At 46.2% G+C, this 14,355-nt stretch overlaps 1 protein-coding gene across 1 annotated transcript; it reads right to left on the bottom strand.

The window, feature by feature from the left end:
* Window positions 1-5,406: 5,406 nt before the first annotated feature.
* Window positions 5,407-6,916, bottom strand: LOC135805359 (lysosome-associated membrane glycoprotein 1-like). Its single transcript, XM_065319383.1, has one exon. It carries the CDS (start codon window positions 6,838-6,840, stop codon window positions 6,055-6,057), a length of 786 nt encoding a protein of 261 aa, XP_065175455.1. The 5' UTR covers window positions 6,841-6,916; the 3' UTR covers window positions 5,407-6,054.
* Window positions 6,917-14,355: the final 7,439 nt, after the last annotated feature.

Here is a 14,355-nt window from a genome sequence, read left to right as displayed (position 1 = left end):
CGTAGATCACCTCACCAGCAAGGTGTCACGCAAGATAGGCGCGTTGCGACGCACCTTCCGCCAAATGGCAGCATTTGCCCGTCGCCAGTACCTGCTCATAATATTATCATGCTGCTGTACCACCCCTTCTTGATCTTGCTTCTTGTGCTGGAATACTCCATCTCTGCAGTAGCGGCACTACATTTTGTACTTGCATGAATCTGTAGCCTTACACAGTGTGTAGTATGTCACGCATGACCGCATGACTAAATCCAGTGTGCATTGATACCCTTTGTCGCTGGCTCCAGTACGGTGGGTCAGTTTTCAGTCATTCACCAATCAATGCATTTGTCACGTCTACCGCACTCTTTTGTTTTCCCGCACCTGTCACTGCACTGCACTTCCTCCGTGACCCGGAGCTGTTAGTACGGAGGATTAGCAAGACAAAATAATAATTCGCGTTCGCGTTCGCAAACATTTTTCAGTTCACGAACTGGATTGCGAACTTTCGCATTTTTCGTTCGGAAAAGTAGTCGGAACACGAATTGCGGATTCGTGTCAGGGCAGTCATACATTTACCACGCTGTACTGTCTGTACACAATGTACGTCGTGTCAACGTCATGCATGTGCGAATTCTGTTTGCTAATCCTTCTCATAACGCGCGCCACGGAGTTCGACTTTCCTTGGAGTGCGAACGCGAACGCGAATTTCTTCTTGCTAATCCTCCGTAATATGTTACGAGCGCTCATGTTTCCTTTGCGTCTCCTTCGGAGCGCTTTCCTGCTCTCCGTGCCTCTTTGCATCGCTGCACTTTGGCTGGCGCTGCTTGCAAGCAGTTCCTTTATATTCACATGTTCCGTGCTTTATTTGTTAGTTTTAGAGATTTAGAGTTTGTTTGTTAGAGTTACTTAGATTTAGAGATGTAGAGTTAGACCTACATGTACGAGAGTTAGAGTCAGTCTAGAGTTTGCCCGCGCTGCTTGTAATTGTTGTTTCGCAGTTCAGAGTTTGCTTGCGTTTTCAGAGTTTCGTGGTTCACAGATGTCCCTCGTTCTTCACAGTATAATTATCAGTTTGTTCTCAACAGTGAGATTCAGTACCAGAGTGTAACACTTCTCTTCAAATAAAACTCCTTGAATATCGATACATACATTTATCAATTTCTTACGTTTACGTTTATTTGTCATATTGTTCAGCCTGCATCATGCTTACGCAGTCTTTTCCCTTTGCCCACCTCTAAGCGGTCAACTCGTGGAACTACAACAAACAATTTGTCAATTTGCTTGTATAAATCCATGGTAGGGTACAATTCCTTTTCCTCCAGAGCATCCCTTATGTGGAATGCCCTCCCTGCTCACTTGAAAGGAAGTGAGGACATTAGATCATTTTCTACAGAACTTTTGCACGCTCTAAATGACGACAAATTGACTATATCCCTATATCCTATATCCCCTCCTTTTTGAAAATGTATTTCACCAATAAAATAAGGCTTGGATTTTTTTTAAACATGAATATCGACGGACTTGCCCCTTCTGTTCATGCATTGCCCTGCTCTAGTAATGGTTCATGAATCCGCCCAGTCCACATTCCTTCTCCGTTTCTCTCCATTTTTCTTTCCTTTCAGTTGCATCTTCCTCTCTGCTCTGTTTTATTTTCTCTTTTCGTTCGTCCCTCTTGATATTTGTACTTTGTACTGTTGATCTGAGGCAACGAACTGAAATAATAAAAAACAACCAAACCAACCAACCAACCAATGCAAAATTGGTTTCTAATACAGTATTTGGAAATTTCCTTCTTCCACAGACCTGAAAGACAAACCGTTGCAGCAGTTAACCTACTACTAATTCAATGTCATTGGTTCTACACGTGGCATTCACGTTTTACTGCGGGTCTTGTCAAATTTGTTCCACACGATCACAAACAATCCCATCTTATTTCGGGTACTCTTACAACATTAGACTAAGCCATAGGACGGACGTCAGTGTCTGACAATTCTTCATTGTAGTCTTAGATTTGTACCGGGAATAAATCGCCTCCACGCAGCATATGTTGTTGGTATCAGACGAACAAAGCACCTCAAATAATATTTTCAAATGATTACAATATCTACTATTTCGTCGTCTTGACTTGATCACAATCAGCACCGCCTTTTCTCACGGTCTTGTCAGCTACCAACAAACAGCGGACTTCACGAGGCTTCGTCTTGGGAGACAAACCAAAGAAAGTGTGTGACATTCCGCACTCGCCTCAGTCAAACCAACAAGTGGATCTTCATGTAAACCCGGAGAGGCGACGAGCGAATGACTATGTCAGAACTAACTTACTTCAATGTTCCGTTCGCACTGCACATGTATAGGGTCCAGCGGATAATGCTCCGAAAATGTTCGTATAATGCTAATCATAATGCTCCAAAAACTAGCTGATAATGCTGATTATAATGCTCCAACAAGGGCTATAATGCTCTTGGTTTGGAACAAAAATGGAAGAAAGGCTGCACATTGTCAAACTTCCAGGAAAGGATGCATATAGTCAATCTGCCTCTGAAGCTGCTGCAATATCTCTCACGAGCTCCACCACTTCTTAGCACAATAAGACATGATCGCGTCTCCATTGGCTGCTCTCCATTGCGACTTTGATGCAGGGCTGTGGGTGTATCAAATCTTTTCCCTTGCTTATCCATGAAGTGGGATGTGAGGCCATTATTGCTGGTGATCAATTGGATGCTGGAAGCTTATCATGGAAAGTGATATTCCTGCCTGCAGATAAGCTGTCACTGCTTCCACTCTGTGAAAAATGTCTTCATCTGAAGCAGCTTACGTGAGGTAAGTTCCTGAGAGACGATCTCAGATCGAGATCCCTCCCATTTGCGGAAATCCTGAACACACGTGGTCAGAAGTTATTTTGCCGCTCTACACCCTCTGCTTGCACTGTCTTCTTCTCCTGAGGTTGCGTAGAGACAAATGATTGGCCACAATACTCTTCTTTTCTGATAGCACTTGACTACTGTAAATATACAAAATTTCGGCGCTGCAAAATTTCGGCATTTCACGATTTTTGACATTTCGGCGGCGATTTATTTTCGGCGTGGGGTAGAGGGCATGGTATAGTGCGACAGATGTTGTGAAAATTTCATCGGCGTTTTAATTTAGGCGTTTTGGGTCGGTGCCGAATATAGCCGAAATTAAATAGCTGCCGAAAATTTGTATATTTACAGTATAGGCCTTGTATTACAATCGTCCACGACGAACTGTACATGCTTCACCAGGAAAGTAAAACATGCGCTGCTGAGCACTCAAATCGACTTGGTGCTGCGGCTATGAGAAATTCTAGTTCTTTTCGAGCCTGCTGAGCTGGACTCGGCAAAGGCAGTTATTAATTTTGGAGTAGGCTCTATCCGTTTATAGACGCTCCTTCATGCAGGTCCAAATCAATGGATTAGTGTTGACTTCAGTATCGCTAGACATGCTATGGCCAGAGCCTATGGCATAACACTTTTTATTAACAGGAAACTCCTTTTCCTCTGTTTGATATTCACTTCGCGTAGATCCACGTAGTCTCCTCCATCATCCATGGCTCTCCATGATTTCTAAACAATTCCTCGTAAATCATCGTTACGGATTTTGTGCACTTTGAAGCGTAAACAGCCTCAGTTGCAACGTTGGGCATGCTACATCACATGTACATTTACCTGACATTGCTACATAAAGACTTTATGTAGCAATGACATTACTGCATGTAGTCAGGTAAATGTAGCGCTAAAGAGTAAAGGTGTTACGTGTGACGGTGTCTACACTCACAAAGTCATGTGCCGGTACAATATTATGGCGTTGCACCTCATGCAGTCATGGCTTTAGCCGATTGTTGCCAAAAACCATGAGATTTCCCGACATTATCCACTATAAAACTCGTTATGCCGCTCAAACCTCACATAATGCTCGTCTTGTTCCTTCCTAATGCTCTAATGCTCGGATAGTCTTATAATGCCGAATATAATGCCGGCATTATCCGCTGGACCCTACACATGTACTGGCTCATGCTGCGCTGCTGATCACCCGAAAAGTGTGGTCTATACAGGATATTGCACAGTGTCCGCGAGGATTAATTTTTCATAATCCCCGCGGCGCTGTGCGCCTTGGGGATTTTAAAAATAATCCCCTCGGAACCGTGCAATATCCTATACATACCTTCGTGGCGGCTGAAACTCACAAGCTGAAGTAACTTCCAGCTCCGTGCGCTCTCGGGCAAGTCCTCGAGCGCACGGCTGAAGTTTCGTTCTAAAGTAACTTTCAGCTCACAAAGTTTCAGCTCACAAAGTTTCAGCTTTTGTCGTATTGTGCACGCCTGACTCTGCCTGGACCATTGCCCATTGGCATTGCATGGCATTGGTATGGCATGGTATTGACTGCACAGCAACATCAGTAGGCTACATCACAAAAAGTGATAATATGAAGCTCACACGTGATGTTCGCGTTCTGCTTGTGTCGAGAAACGTAACCAGCAGAGGAATTACCAAAACCACTACTATTACTGATGGTAGTGAACGTACCAGGGATAAACTATTGTACCCATTGAAGATCTATTGACTATTATTGTGTACATTTACTGACGTCCGCGAAGTAACTCAAAATAATTATGTCTGAGACTCACGTGTAGTTCTGGGGTCAGCGTCAACAGCAGACAGACTCAGTGCATGAAGAGGCGCCAAAGGCCGCTTTGGATTGCCATATTCAGCTCCGCCGACGTCAGTCACATGAGGAGGAGCGCAGGGCAGCACGCTAGACGTCAATGGCCAGTGCAGATCGCGATATCACGAGCTATCACGTGGCTCGTGTAACATCTATTCTTACATGGCTGTGCCTCAAAGTCAAAGTAGCAGCCCCTACCAAGACTAGCCCACAGCCTAGGGTGACTGCACGGCATGTACTGGTCCTCATAGTCATACCTAATGCTCAAAGAAATCATAAGAAGTAATATGAACTAAAGGTTAGATAGCTTGAAGGGAAAGAGGCAGGAAGACCGGAAGAAAGTGGCTTGCATCGGAGTAGCACATCAGGTTCGTACAACAACAACTCGTATTGCAATTGGTATATTGGCGCATAGCACTAGCGGATGGGCATTCGCCCTTCCTGTACGGACAGTTCAGAAGCCAGTGTTGATTCATTCTCTTCCGGAGATGCGTACATGGAGCAGAAACACAGAACACCGTGGAAGGAACTAATAATACATGACAGCAGACTGAGAGGGAGCTTCAAGCAACTCCCCACAAAGCTGGTCTAATGTTGAGCACAGGGCCTACTAGTACTGCTACTACTACTAGTCCTTATCGAAGTGATGGCAGCACACGCTCATCATCACCAGCAGACATGCCTTGTGTCGGCGCCGCCGCTAGCTTATTCATGGCGTGACAAACAGCGGAGTTTGATGTCTGAATGCCTGCCTGCACAGCGCAGAGAGTCAGTTGGTAAACACAACTACACGAGAGATGTGTCAAATTACAATACACTCGGATAAAGATAAGAACCCTACATATCGGAGGAAGGCTACTAAGTGTAATGGAAGGCTACTAAGTGTAATGGAAGAGTGTGCCACATAATGCGGCGCCTATGACTGGTCGTGTTGCACTTTGCAGCCAGCTGCAAGATATTTAAAAGAAAAGGACCGTCCATTGGAGAGCACTACAATGTAGAGATCATCAGATGTCAGCGCCTACTACCGACCGGCAGCTACATGTGCAGGATTGTACATGGTACATCGAAGTAGTGTACATGTATACAACTAACATTCAAATGTAAATTACAACATCCAGTGATGCTAGCTAGAGTGGACTATGTTAAACATGTAGATGATGTGCTCAAAGTACAAAGAGAGTTTGCTGCACGAAGTTTGAAATAGAAGTCGGAATGCGGAAGAAATCTTGACAAATGGGGCAGCCTGTAGCTCTTGCTCGTTCCTAATGTCTTTGGTCGCTAAACATTATGGTTAGATAACACTTCAGCTCAATGCCTACACACATGCACGCACACAGACACACACATGTGCACGCACACAGGCACACACATGTGCACTTGCTCGTTTTAGACCTTCTGATAGCCAGAGCCGCGTCGCATTCTGCGTCCGATCAGGTAGGCAACGAGTACGAGAAGTAGGAGACCACCAAGCGCCGATCCTACTGCAATGGGCACCGTCTTGCTGCTGCTCGTTTCAGTGTCGGCGGAGCATTCAGCAGTCGAGCCACTTGTAGAATTGGTGAACGGACCCAGGAGCATATCCTTGTACGAGAAGGGAATCGGGACTTGGCCGGCCGCGGACAGGGTGAGGTCCGATTCGGAATTGCAGCTGAACAGCTGGTTCTGTCCACCTCTGATGTCGATCATGTCCGGGTTGGTGATGTTCACCGTGACAATATCAGTACCATTACCACCAGGGAAATAGTACATGTCTTGTTCATTGTACGTGAACCAGATGGAATCCACTTGCCACGAAGTAGGCTCCTCATCACCTGAGCCGCTTGCCATCATGACAAAGTTCTCCCCGTTAGAGAACTGAGCACTGAGCGAGGAGGTCCAAGTAGTGTTATCGATACTGGTCGGGCACATGGATGAGCCCAGGTCACCCTGAGTAGCATTACCGCTCATAGGGGGAAGCTGAGGCAGGTTGATCATAACATTGATCTCACCAGAATCCTCGCCATCGTTTGTGTGATAGGGCACCACGAACTGACCTGCCAAACTCCACGTCGCGCAAATAACGGTCGTTCCCGGGTAGAAGATATTGTAAGTGACCTTCTGGTAAGGATCACGAGGCTCCTGTGCATTACACAGGGCCAAAAGGACAGCGAGAAACACAATTGAGACCTTCATTTTCGTCCTTCTCTTTCAATCGACAAGCAACACAATACCGGCAAACCAAGGCTAAGTGATGGAGAAGACCGAAGCGATCGGAAAAAAAAGGCTCCGACTAAGAAACATGGAGTCCAGCTCCCAGCACGGCGAGTGCGCGTGCGCCGTTGCATTCATTCTTCCAACGGGGATTGGAATTACACACGAGGTGGACATATGATGGACAGTTGCGACGTCAGCTAATCTCTCTGTGGTTTAGACTACACCGTACACTAGCACTATGCAGTTCATGCAGTGGTCTCCAGGCTCGTGACGCGCACACGTCAGCAGCAAGCAGGAATTGGGAAAAGGGCGGACTGTTCGGCGGGGATCACGTGAAAGCAAGGACCAGGCATGCCACGCACCGCGTACCGGTGTTCCAGCAGCGCAGCCAGCACGACCACACGTGCACTGCGAATGACTACAGGTAATTATGTGTCAGCTGGCCAAGGACGTGAACCATGACAATAGTACTGGGAAATTAAACGCGAAGCAGTGAATGGCTTACAGGCTTCTGTTCTGCTTTGTGGTGCAGATAGGGATCTCCGCAGATCAGTACAACAATAGAGACCAGTAGAGCACTACGTATGCGCGAGTCTGTACCCTTTATGGAAACCTTGCTTGTTATCGAGTCTGTAATTCCCAGCATAGGGGATAGACTGGCAGGCCGCACAGTACTACGCCGTAGGGACGATGAGCGAGGGGGTACAGTACGTTACCATTGTTGGAAGCGACTGGGCAACGCTAACCAGCTTACCACCCAAGCACTTGCACAAAGCGCCGATCACTACTTGCATTCAGTGGCGAGTATGTCTGCTACGTCATAGCTAGCCACTGCTGGCATGCCGTGCCCATGGCACCATCAATTAGGGATGTACCACCAGCTGATTTCCTGGTACACACATCCATGAATTGATCAGATTGTGAATACAAGGCGGAAATACAGACTAATCCAGCACTCAAGCAGACTGAGTTATACCAAGCCGATGATCTCCAGATGGCTAGAGAAAGACCGACAAGTAACCGATCTTTCCAACCACATCTGACCGCTATTAAAGGGATATACATGTACAATCGTTCAGCTGCTCTCCAGTGTAGAAGGCCATGATGAGGTGCAGCATCGTGGCTAAACGCTATGCACTGTCTTCCGTGTTTGGAGAAGCCAAGGTGGGAATCCTCATGGCCGACACAAAAATCAGCTCCAACAAGCCCATGGAGCCGCTTCCCAATCGCAGGTGTATCAACACGTTCCCCAGCCTCAGGCCTTCTACTCTAGAGATCATGGTTGTATTACATGTATTAGCTATTATCTCTAGCTAGGGATGTAGTGCTGTAGTGCTGTGGAGAATGAAGAAACAACGGCGACAAAATAGGCTTGTATGCATGACGTCATCTGTGATGGTGAGGTGTAATGTACTCAGCCGCTCACAAACCTCAGAACGAAGGCACACAGCGCGTCATGTATCATGGGTGAAGACAGAAAGAGAGAAAGAGAAAGAGAGAGAGAGAGAGAGAGAGAGAGAGAGAGAGAGAGAGAGAGAGATAAAGAAAGAAAGGGGAGGGATGGAGCAATATATGGGGAGTGAGGGAAGGAGAGAGAGGGATGAGAAAAACAGAGAGAGAGAGAGAGAGGGGGGGGGAGAGAGAGTGATAGAGAGGAGAGAGTGATTTCCTATGGCGAAGGTAACCGTTAGTCCTACATGTATTCTCTATGCATCATAATTATATCGCCATGCGATTCACTCTTTACTACCTGTGAGTACAGTCATGACTCATGGTCAATTTTACACTACTAGTCTAGTAGTGATCGGGACTGGTCGAACCGATTGCACTGAAGTCCAGTGAATAAGGTAGGGCTGCACCAACATGCCGCACTCAACTTCTAATGTGTTCTTTCTTTAGAGATCAGAGATAAGGGTTCCAGATTGTTGTCATGATCAGTATGGCAGCCACTCTCAGAAGACGATCGAGAATCGTCCCCACTGTATTATGTAGCATCTTGCTGCTGCTTCGGCTTGGTCCCGGGAAGGGAGTCGTATAGACCCCTGGTCCCGGGTAAACGGGGCAGTCAGTCGTTGAGCCAATAGTACTACTTGTCGTGAAGGGATTCAACATCATATCCTTGTACGAAAAGGGGATTGGGATTTGGCCGGGCGCGGCCAGGGTAAGGTCTGTCGTGGCGTTGCAGCTGTACGCTTGCTTATATCCAGCTCTGATGCTGAGCATGTCCGGGCTACGGCTGCTAACCGTGACTATCCCTATACCTGTACCGCCAGGGAAATAGTAAGAGTCTTGTTTGTCGTACGTGAACCTGATGGAATCTACTTGCCACGAAGTCGGCTCGGCAACACCCGGGCTGCTTGCCATCACGACGAATTTCTCACCGCGAGCAAACCGAGCACTGAGCGAAGAGGTCCAGGTACCGTTGACACTGGACGGGCACTTGGACAAGTCCAGGCTACCCTGGGTGCCACTGCCATTCTGTGGGGGAAGTTGAGGAAGGTTAATCATTACCACTATTTCGCCAGCCTTAGTGCCGTCGGTTCTGTGGTAGGGCACCGCGAACTGACCGGCTAGACTCCACGTTGCGCAAATCACGGTCGTTCCCGGGTAGAAGATATTGTAGGTGACCTTCTGGTAAGGATCGTGAAGCTCCTGTGCCTTACACAGGGCCAAAAGGACAGCGAGACACACAATTGAGACCTTCATTCTCACCCTTCTCTTTCAATAGACAGCCACAATACCACGCCGAACTCAAGTAATGAAAGAACAGCGGAGCAATCCGAATCGGCAAAGGATACAACAGCGGAGAATAGGCATTCAGCACTGTGCCCTGCGTTTTACAGTTCTAGTGACGATGCCGAGAGGTTCTTGCTTGCCTCCGCGTCTGTTAGCTACGAGAGGAATAATGGTCCACAGGCCATTTGAGAACGGCATGTGCCGCTATTATACTTATATAAAGCTCGACTGTGCACAGCTCCCTCTTGCCATTCTTGGCCGAACAGCTATCCGGCACAGTCGACGACCGTGCTCAATCATCAGAAGACAGATGCAAAAATACAAAGCAGTGCTCTTATCAAGGCATCCTGGACGCTAGCCTTTCATTGAGCAGCCTGAATGTAGGCATTCAGGAGGTAAGCAGTATTTACCGTGCTGGATGTACCGGTAACAGAGAAACACACAAAATCACGTCGTGCCTCATGATTGCAGTGTCATGTTATGTAGGTCTACACTAACTCAGTAACTGCCACTCTGATCTGAAGCTAGGCCTAGGCCTAGGGCTAGGGCCTAGGCCAGGGCCATAGGCATAGGGCCGGGTGTTTTCATGGGCATGTCTGTCACGATGTCACTTGTCAACAATGACAAAATACGGCCAGGCCGGTAGACGGGTAGGTTAGCTACATCAGTACATCACAATGTTACATGTCGAGACCTAAAAATTAACCACCAGAGCTCCAGATGCAGGCATCTCGCGCTGCACTAGTCACGTGGACGTCCGTCAAGGCTGGACACGCGGGGCGTGTTGTTGTTGTTGTTGTTGTTGTTGTTGTCGTTGTCGTTGTCGTTGTCGTTGTCGTTGTCGTTGTCGTTGTCGTTGTCGTTGTCGTTGTCGTTGTCGTTGTCGTTGTCGTTGTCGTTGTCGTTGTCGTTGTCGTTGTCGTTGTCGTTGTCGTTGTCGTTGTCGTTGTTGTTGTCGTTGTTGTTGTTGTTGTTGTTGTTGTTGTTGTTGTTGTTGTTGTTGTTGTTGTTGTTGTTGTTGTTGTTGTTGTTGTTGTTGTTGTTGTTGTTGTTGTTGTTGTTGTTGTTGTTGTTGTTGTTGTTGTTGTTGTTGTTGTTGTTGTTGTTGTTGTTGTTGTTGTTGTTGTTGTTGTTGTTGTTGTTGTTGTTGTTGTTGTTGTTGTTGTTGTTGTTGTTGTTGTTGTTGTTGTTGTTGTTGTTGTTGTTTTCTAAACAAAGACACTAAACGGAAGAATGCCGCGAGGGGAAGAATAAATGAACTACGTCACAATAGCACAATACACAATGTACTAGTACATGTAGTTGGATGAAGCAGCCGTGGAATAAGCCAGAATCATTTCAGAATAAATTGAAAATGCCATCAGTAGGTGCCTAGTGGGTGGTGAAGTCAACTCTCGTCTTCTTTTGGACTGTCATTATTATGTGTGGGAAAGTCTGCGTTTACTTTTTAAAGGCACAAGTCAAATACTGCGTGATTGAACAAGATGAGGACGTGGGATGACATACATTTACATGTACAATCTACATGTACTTCACTGTAGTTACGTACTGTACATGACAAAGAAGCGATATCTTACAGAATGCATTAGTTGTACAGTACTTTATCATACATTTGCCTACTAGTACAATTAAAGTTTCTAACTACATGTACATGTACAGTTGATTATTGCTGAAAGCCCACTCACGTGACACTACACTACAGTGCAGATGTTCATGTGTGCCGACTAAAACACATGCACATGCACATGTACATTGTATAATTGTTACAAACAATTTTGGACGGCATATTCTGTCCCTTCGCCTAGTCACTACGATCCAAGTCGAACAGAACTCGAGCACTCAACCATCAAGCACATGTTCATGATCACGAACCACTATCATGCATGGTCCTTCCGGTCTGTTTCTCCTGCCCCTGCCCCTGCCCCTTTCCCCATCTATCTCTGAGCATGCGCTCTTTCTCGCTCCACACATGTAGATCTACATGTACTACATGTGGCAACATCTTGTCCATGACCGCGCGCTGATCAGACAAACTGCTCTCCTGGATTGGTCGAACAGGACAATCTGGGATGTAAGTGCTCCTCTGAGAGCTCGTATACTACGTACTGCCCGCTCTCATGCTTCTTTGAGGCGAGAAATTTAGTGGTGATAAAGATAGCGGTGATTACCACTAGAGCCGCACCCAATGCGATGGCAAACGTCTTTTTCCAGTTACTTGCTTTGGTTGCAGTGGAGCATTCAGCCGTCGAGCAACTTGTAGTGGTCACCGCCTTCATGCTGCTCGTTTCAGTGTCGGCGGAGCATTCAGCAGGCGAGCCACTTGTAGAATTGGTGAACGGACCCAGGAGCATATTCTTGTATGAGAAGGGAATCGGGACTTGCCCGGCCGAGGACAGGGTAAGATCTGATTCGGAATTGCAGCTGAACAGCTGGTTCTGTCCACCTCTGATGTCGATCATGTCCGGGTTGGTGATGTTCACCGTGACAATTTCAGTACCATTACCACCAGGGAAATAGTACATGTCTTGTTCATTGTACGTGAACCAGATGGAATCCACTTGCCACGAAGTCGGCTCAGCAACACCTGAGCCGCTTGCCATCATGACAAAGTTCTCGCCGTTAGAGAACTGAGCGCTGATCCGGGAGGTCCAGGTACCATTGTCGATACTGGTCCTGGTCGGGCACATGGATGAGCCCAGGTCACCCTGAGTAGCATTACCGCTCATAGGGGGAAGCTGAGGCAGGTTGATCATAACATTGATCTCACCAGAATCCTCGCCATCATTTTTGTGATAGGGCACCACGAACTGACCTGCCAAACTCCACGTCGCGCAAATAACGGTCGTTCCCGGGTAGAAGATATTGTAAGTGACCTTCTGGTAAGGATCACGAGGGTCGTTTGCTTGACACAGTGCCACAAGGACAGCGAGAAACACAATTGAGACCTTCATTTTCATCTTTCTCTTTCAGTCGACAAGCAATCACTAGTAAGTGGTAGAAGAAGAACAAAATGATCACAAAAGTTCCAATTAAAGAGAATCATAGGGTGTAGTTCGCACATCCGCGTTATCACCGGCTTCACAATTCATCATAATTATTCAGAGAGTCACTCATCATGTGTGGGGTCACCACTATGCCTGATTACACCAAGCTAGGTGGCAAGACAAGTGTAGCGATAGGCCGCGAGTGTACCACCAGAGTGCCCCGTCTCGCGAGAGCGCCCCACCTTGATTTTACAGCCAAGGGAAGAAAATCGTCTGGCAGAATGCTACTAAGTAAGTTTGTACGGTGTGAGAACCTATTTTTTTAGTGTACTAAGGTCACACTTGGTTATACAATGTAAGAACACATGGAGGGCATTATGTTGATTTGGTAATGCACGACGCACCATGTGTTTATTAGACTGAAGTATATTTGAACCGTTTGTCTCTTTCCCTCAAACCAGTTAATATACTTGTACTGAAGTAGTTCATACATGCCACGTGCCTAGTTGAAGGCAAATAAGGTAAACATGGTCAAGGGAGGAGGAAGATGCCAATCGGCCGTCATATTAATGAAGGGTCGAGCAAGATGGGAAGGAGCTTTCTCCGTGGAATAATAGAACGACTTCAGGTAATACATTTTATAGTGAAAAAAGGACCAAGGAACTAAAAGTTACGCAATAATGTCCACTATCACCACTAATTACTTGACAATCAGCTCATGAGATAACATTGCACGACACTGACGGGCGATACTGACGTTCTACAACAGTACTTTTTATTTTTTTATTTTTTTATTTTTTTTTATCACATTGCACATACCTATATAGGCCTACGGAAGAAGGGGAAACAAAACGAAGACAAAACGAAGACAAAACGAAGACAAAACGAAGACAAAACGAAGACAAAACGAAGACAAAACGAAGACAAAACGAAGACAAAACGAAGACAAAACGAAGACAAAACGAAGACAAAACGAAGACAAAACGAAGACAAAACGAAGACAAAACGAAGACAAAACGAAGACAAAACGAAGACAAAACGAAGACAAAACGAAGACAAAACGAAGACAAAACGAAGACAACAACAACAACAACAACAAGACAAAACGAAGACAAAACGAAGACAAAACGAAGACAAAACGAAGACAAAACGAAGACAAAACGAAGACAAAACGAAGACAAAACGAAGACAAAACCAAGACAAAACGAAGACAAAACGAAGACAAAACCAAGACAAAACGAAGACAAAACGAAGACAAAACCAAGACAAAACCAAGACAAAACGAAGACAAAACGAAGACAAAACCAAAAGACAACAATGAGTGTGTAGGCGCTACATGAGCTGCGCTGGTGAGATGCAGTGGACTCCCCGACCAATGGTCTTGGGATCGGCGTACACAGCAAGCACCATGGGGGAGGGCAACTAACTGCCAATCAGCTCTAGCACGTCCTGGATGCGCATTCCAACAGCCTTGCAACTTGGACGGTTCTATTATTAACGTAAGTTATACTGAAGTAGTGATAAGTTCTGATAACATACATGTAGGAGGGGAAGGTTAGCAGTGCTGCACCCAGCTAAGAAACATAGGACAACCGCTAACATTTGTTGACTATCATAGCGAACATAATGACAATGCAAGTGTAACGTTACCAGGGAGTCGTAAAATACCGGTATTTTACGACTCCCTGAACGTTACTACTCGGAATTAGTTGCTACTCGAATGTTTTATGCCTATCAGTGTCAGTCACTCGGTGTTTTATGTCTGCTTTGAAGC

Source organism: Sycon ciliatum, chromosome 1 (assembly GCF_964019385.1).
Source record: "Sycon ciliatum chromosome 1, ocSycCili1.1, whole genome shotgun sequence".
NCBI classification, from domain to species: Eukaryota; Metazoa; Porifera; class Calcarea; order Leucosolenida; family Sycettidae; genus Sycon; species Sycon ciliatum.
This window is presented reverse-complemented; position numbering and strand designations above follow the sequence as displayed.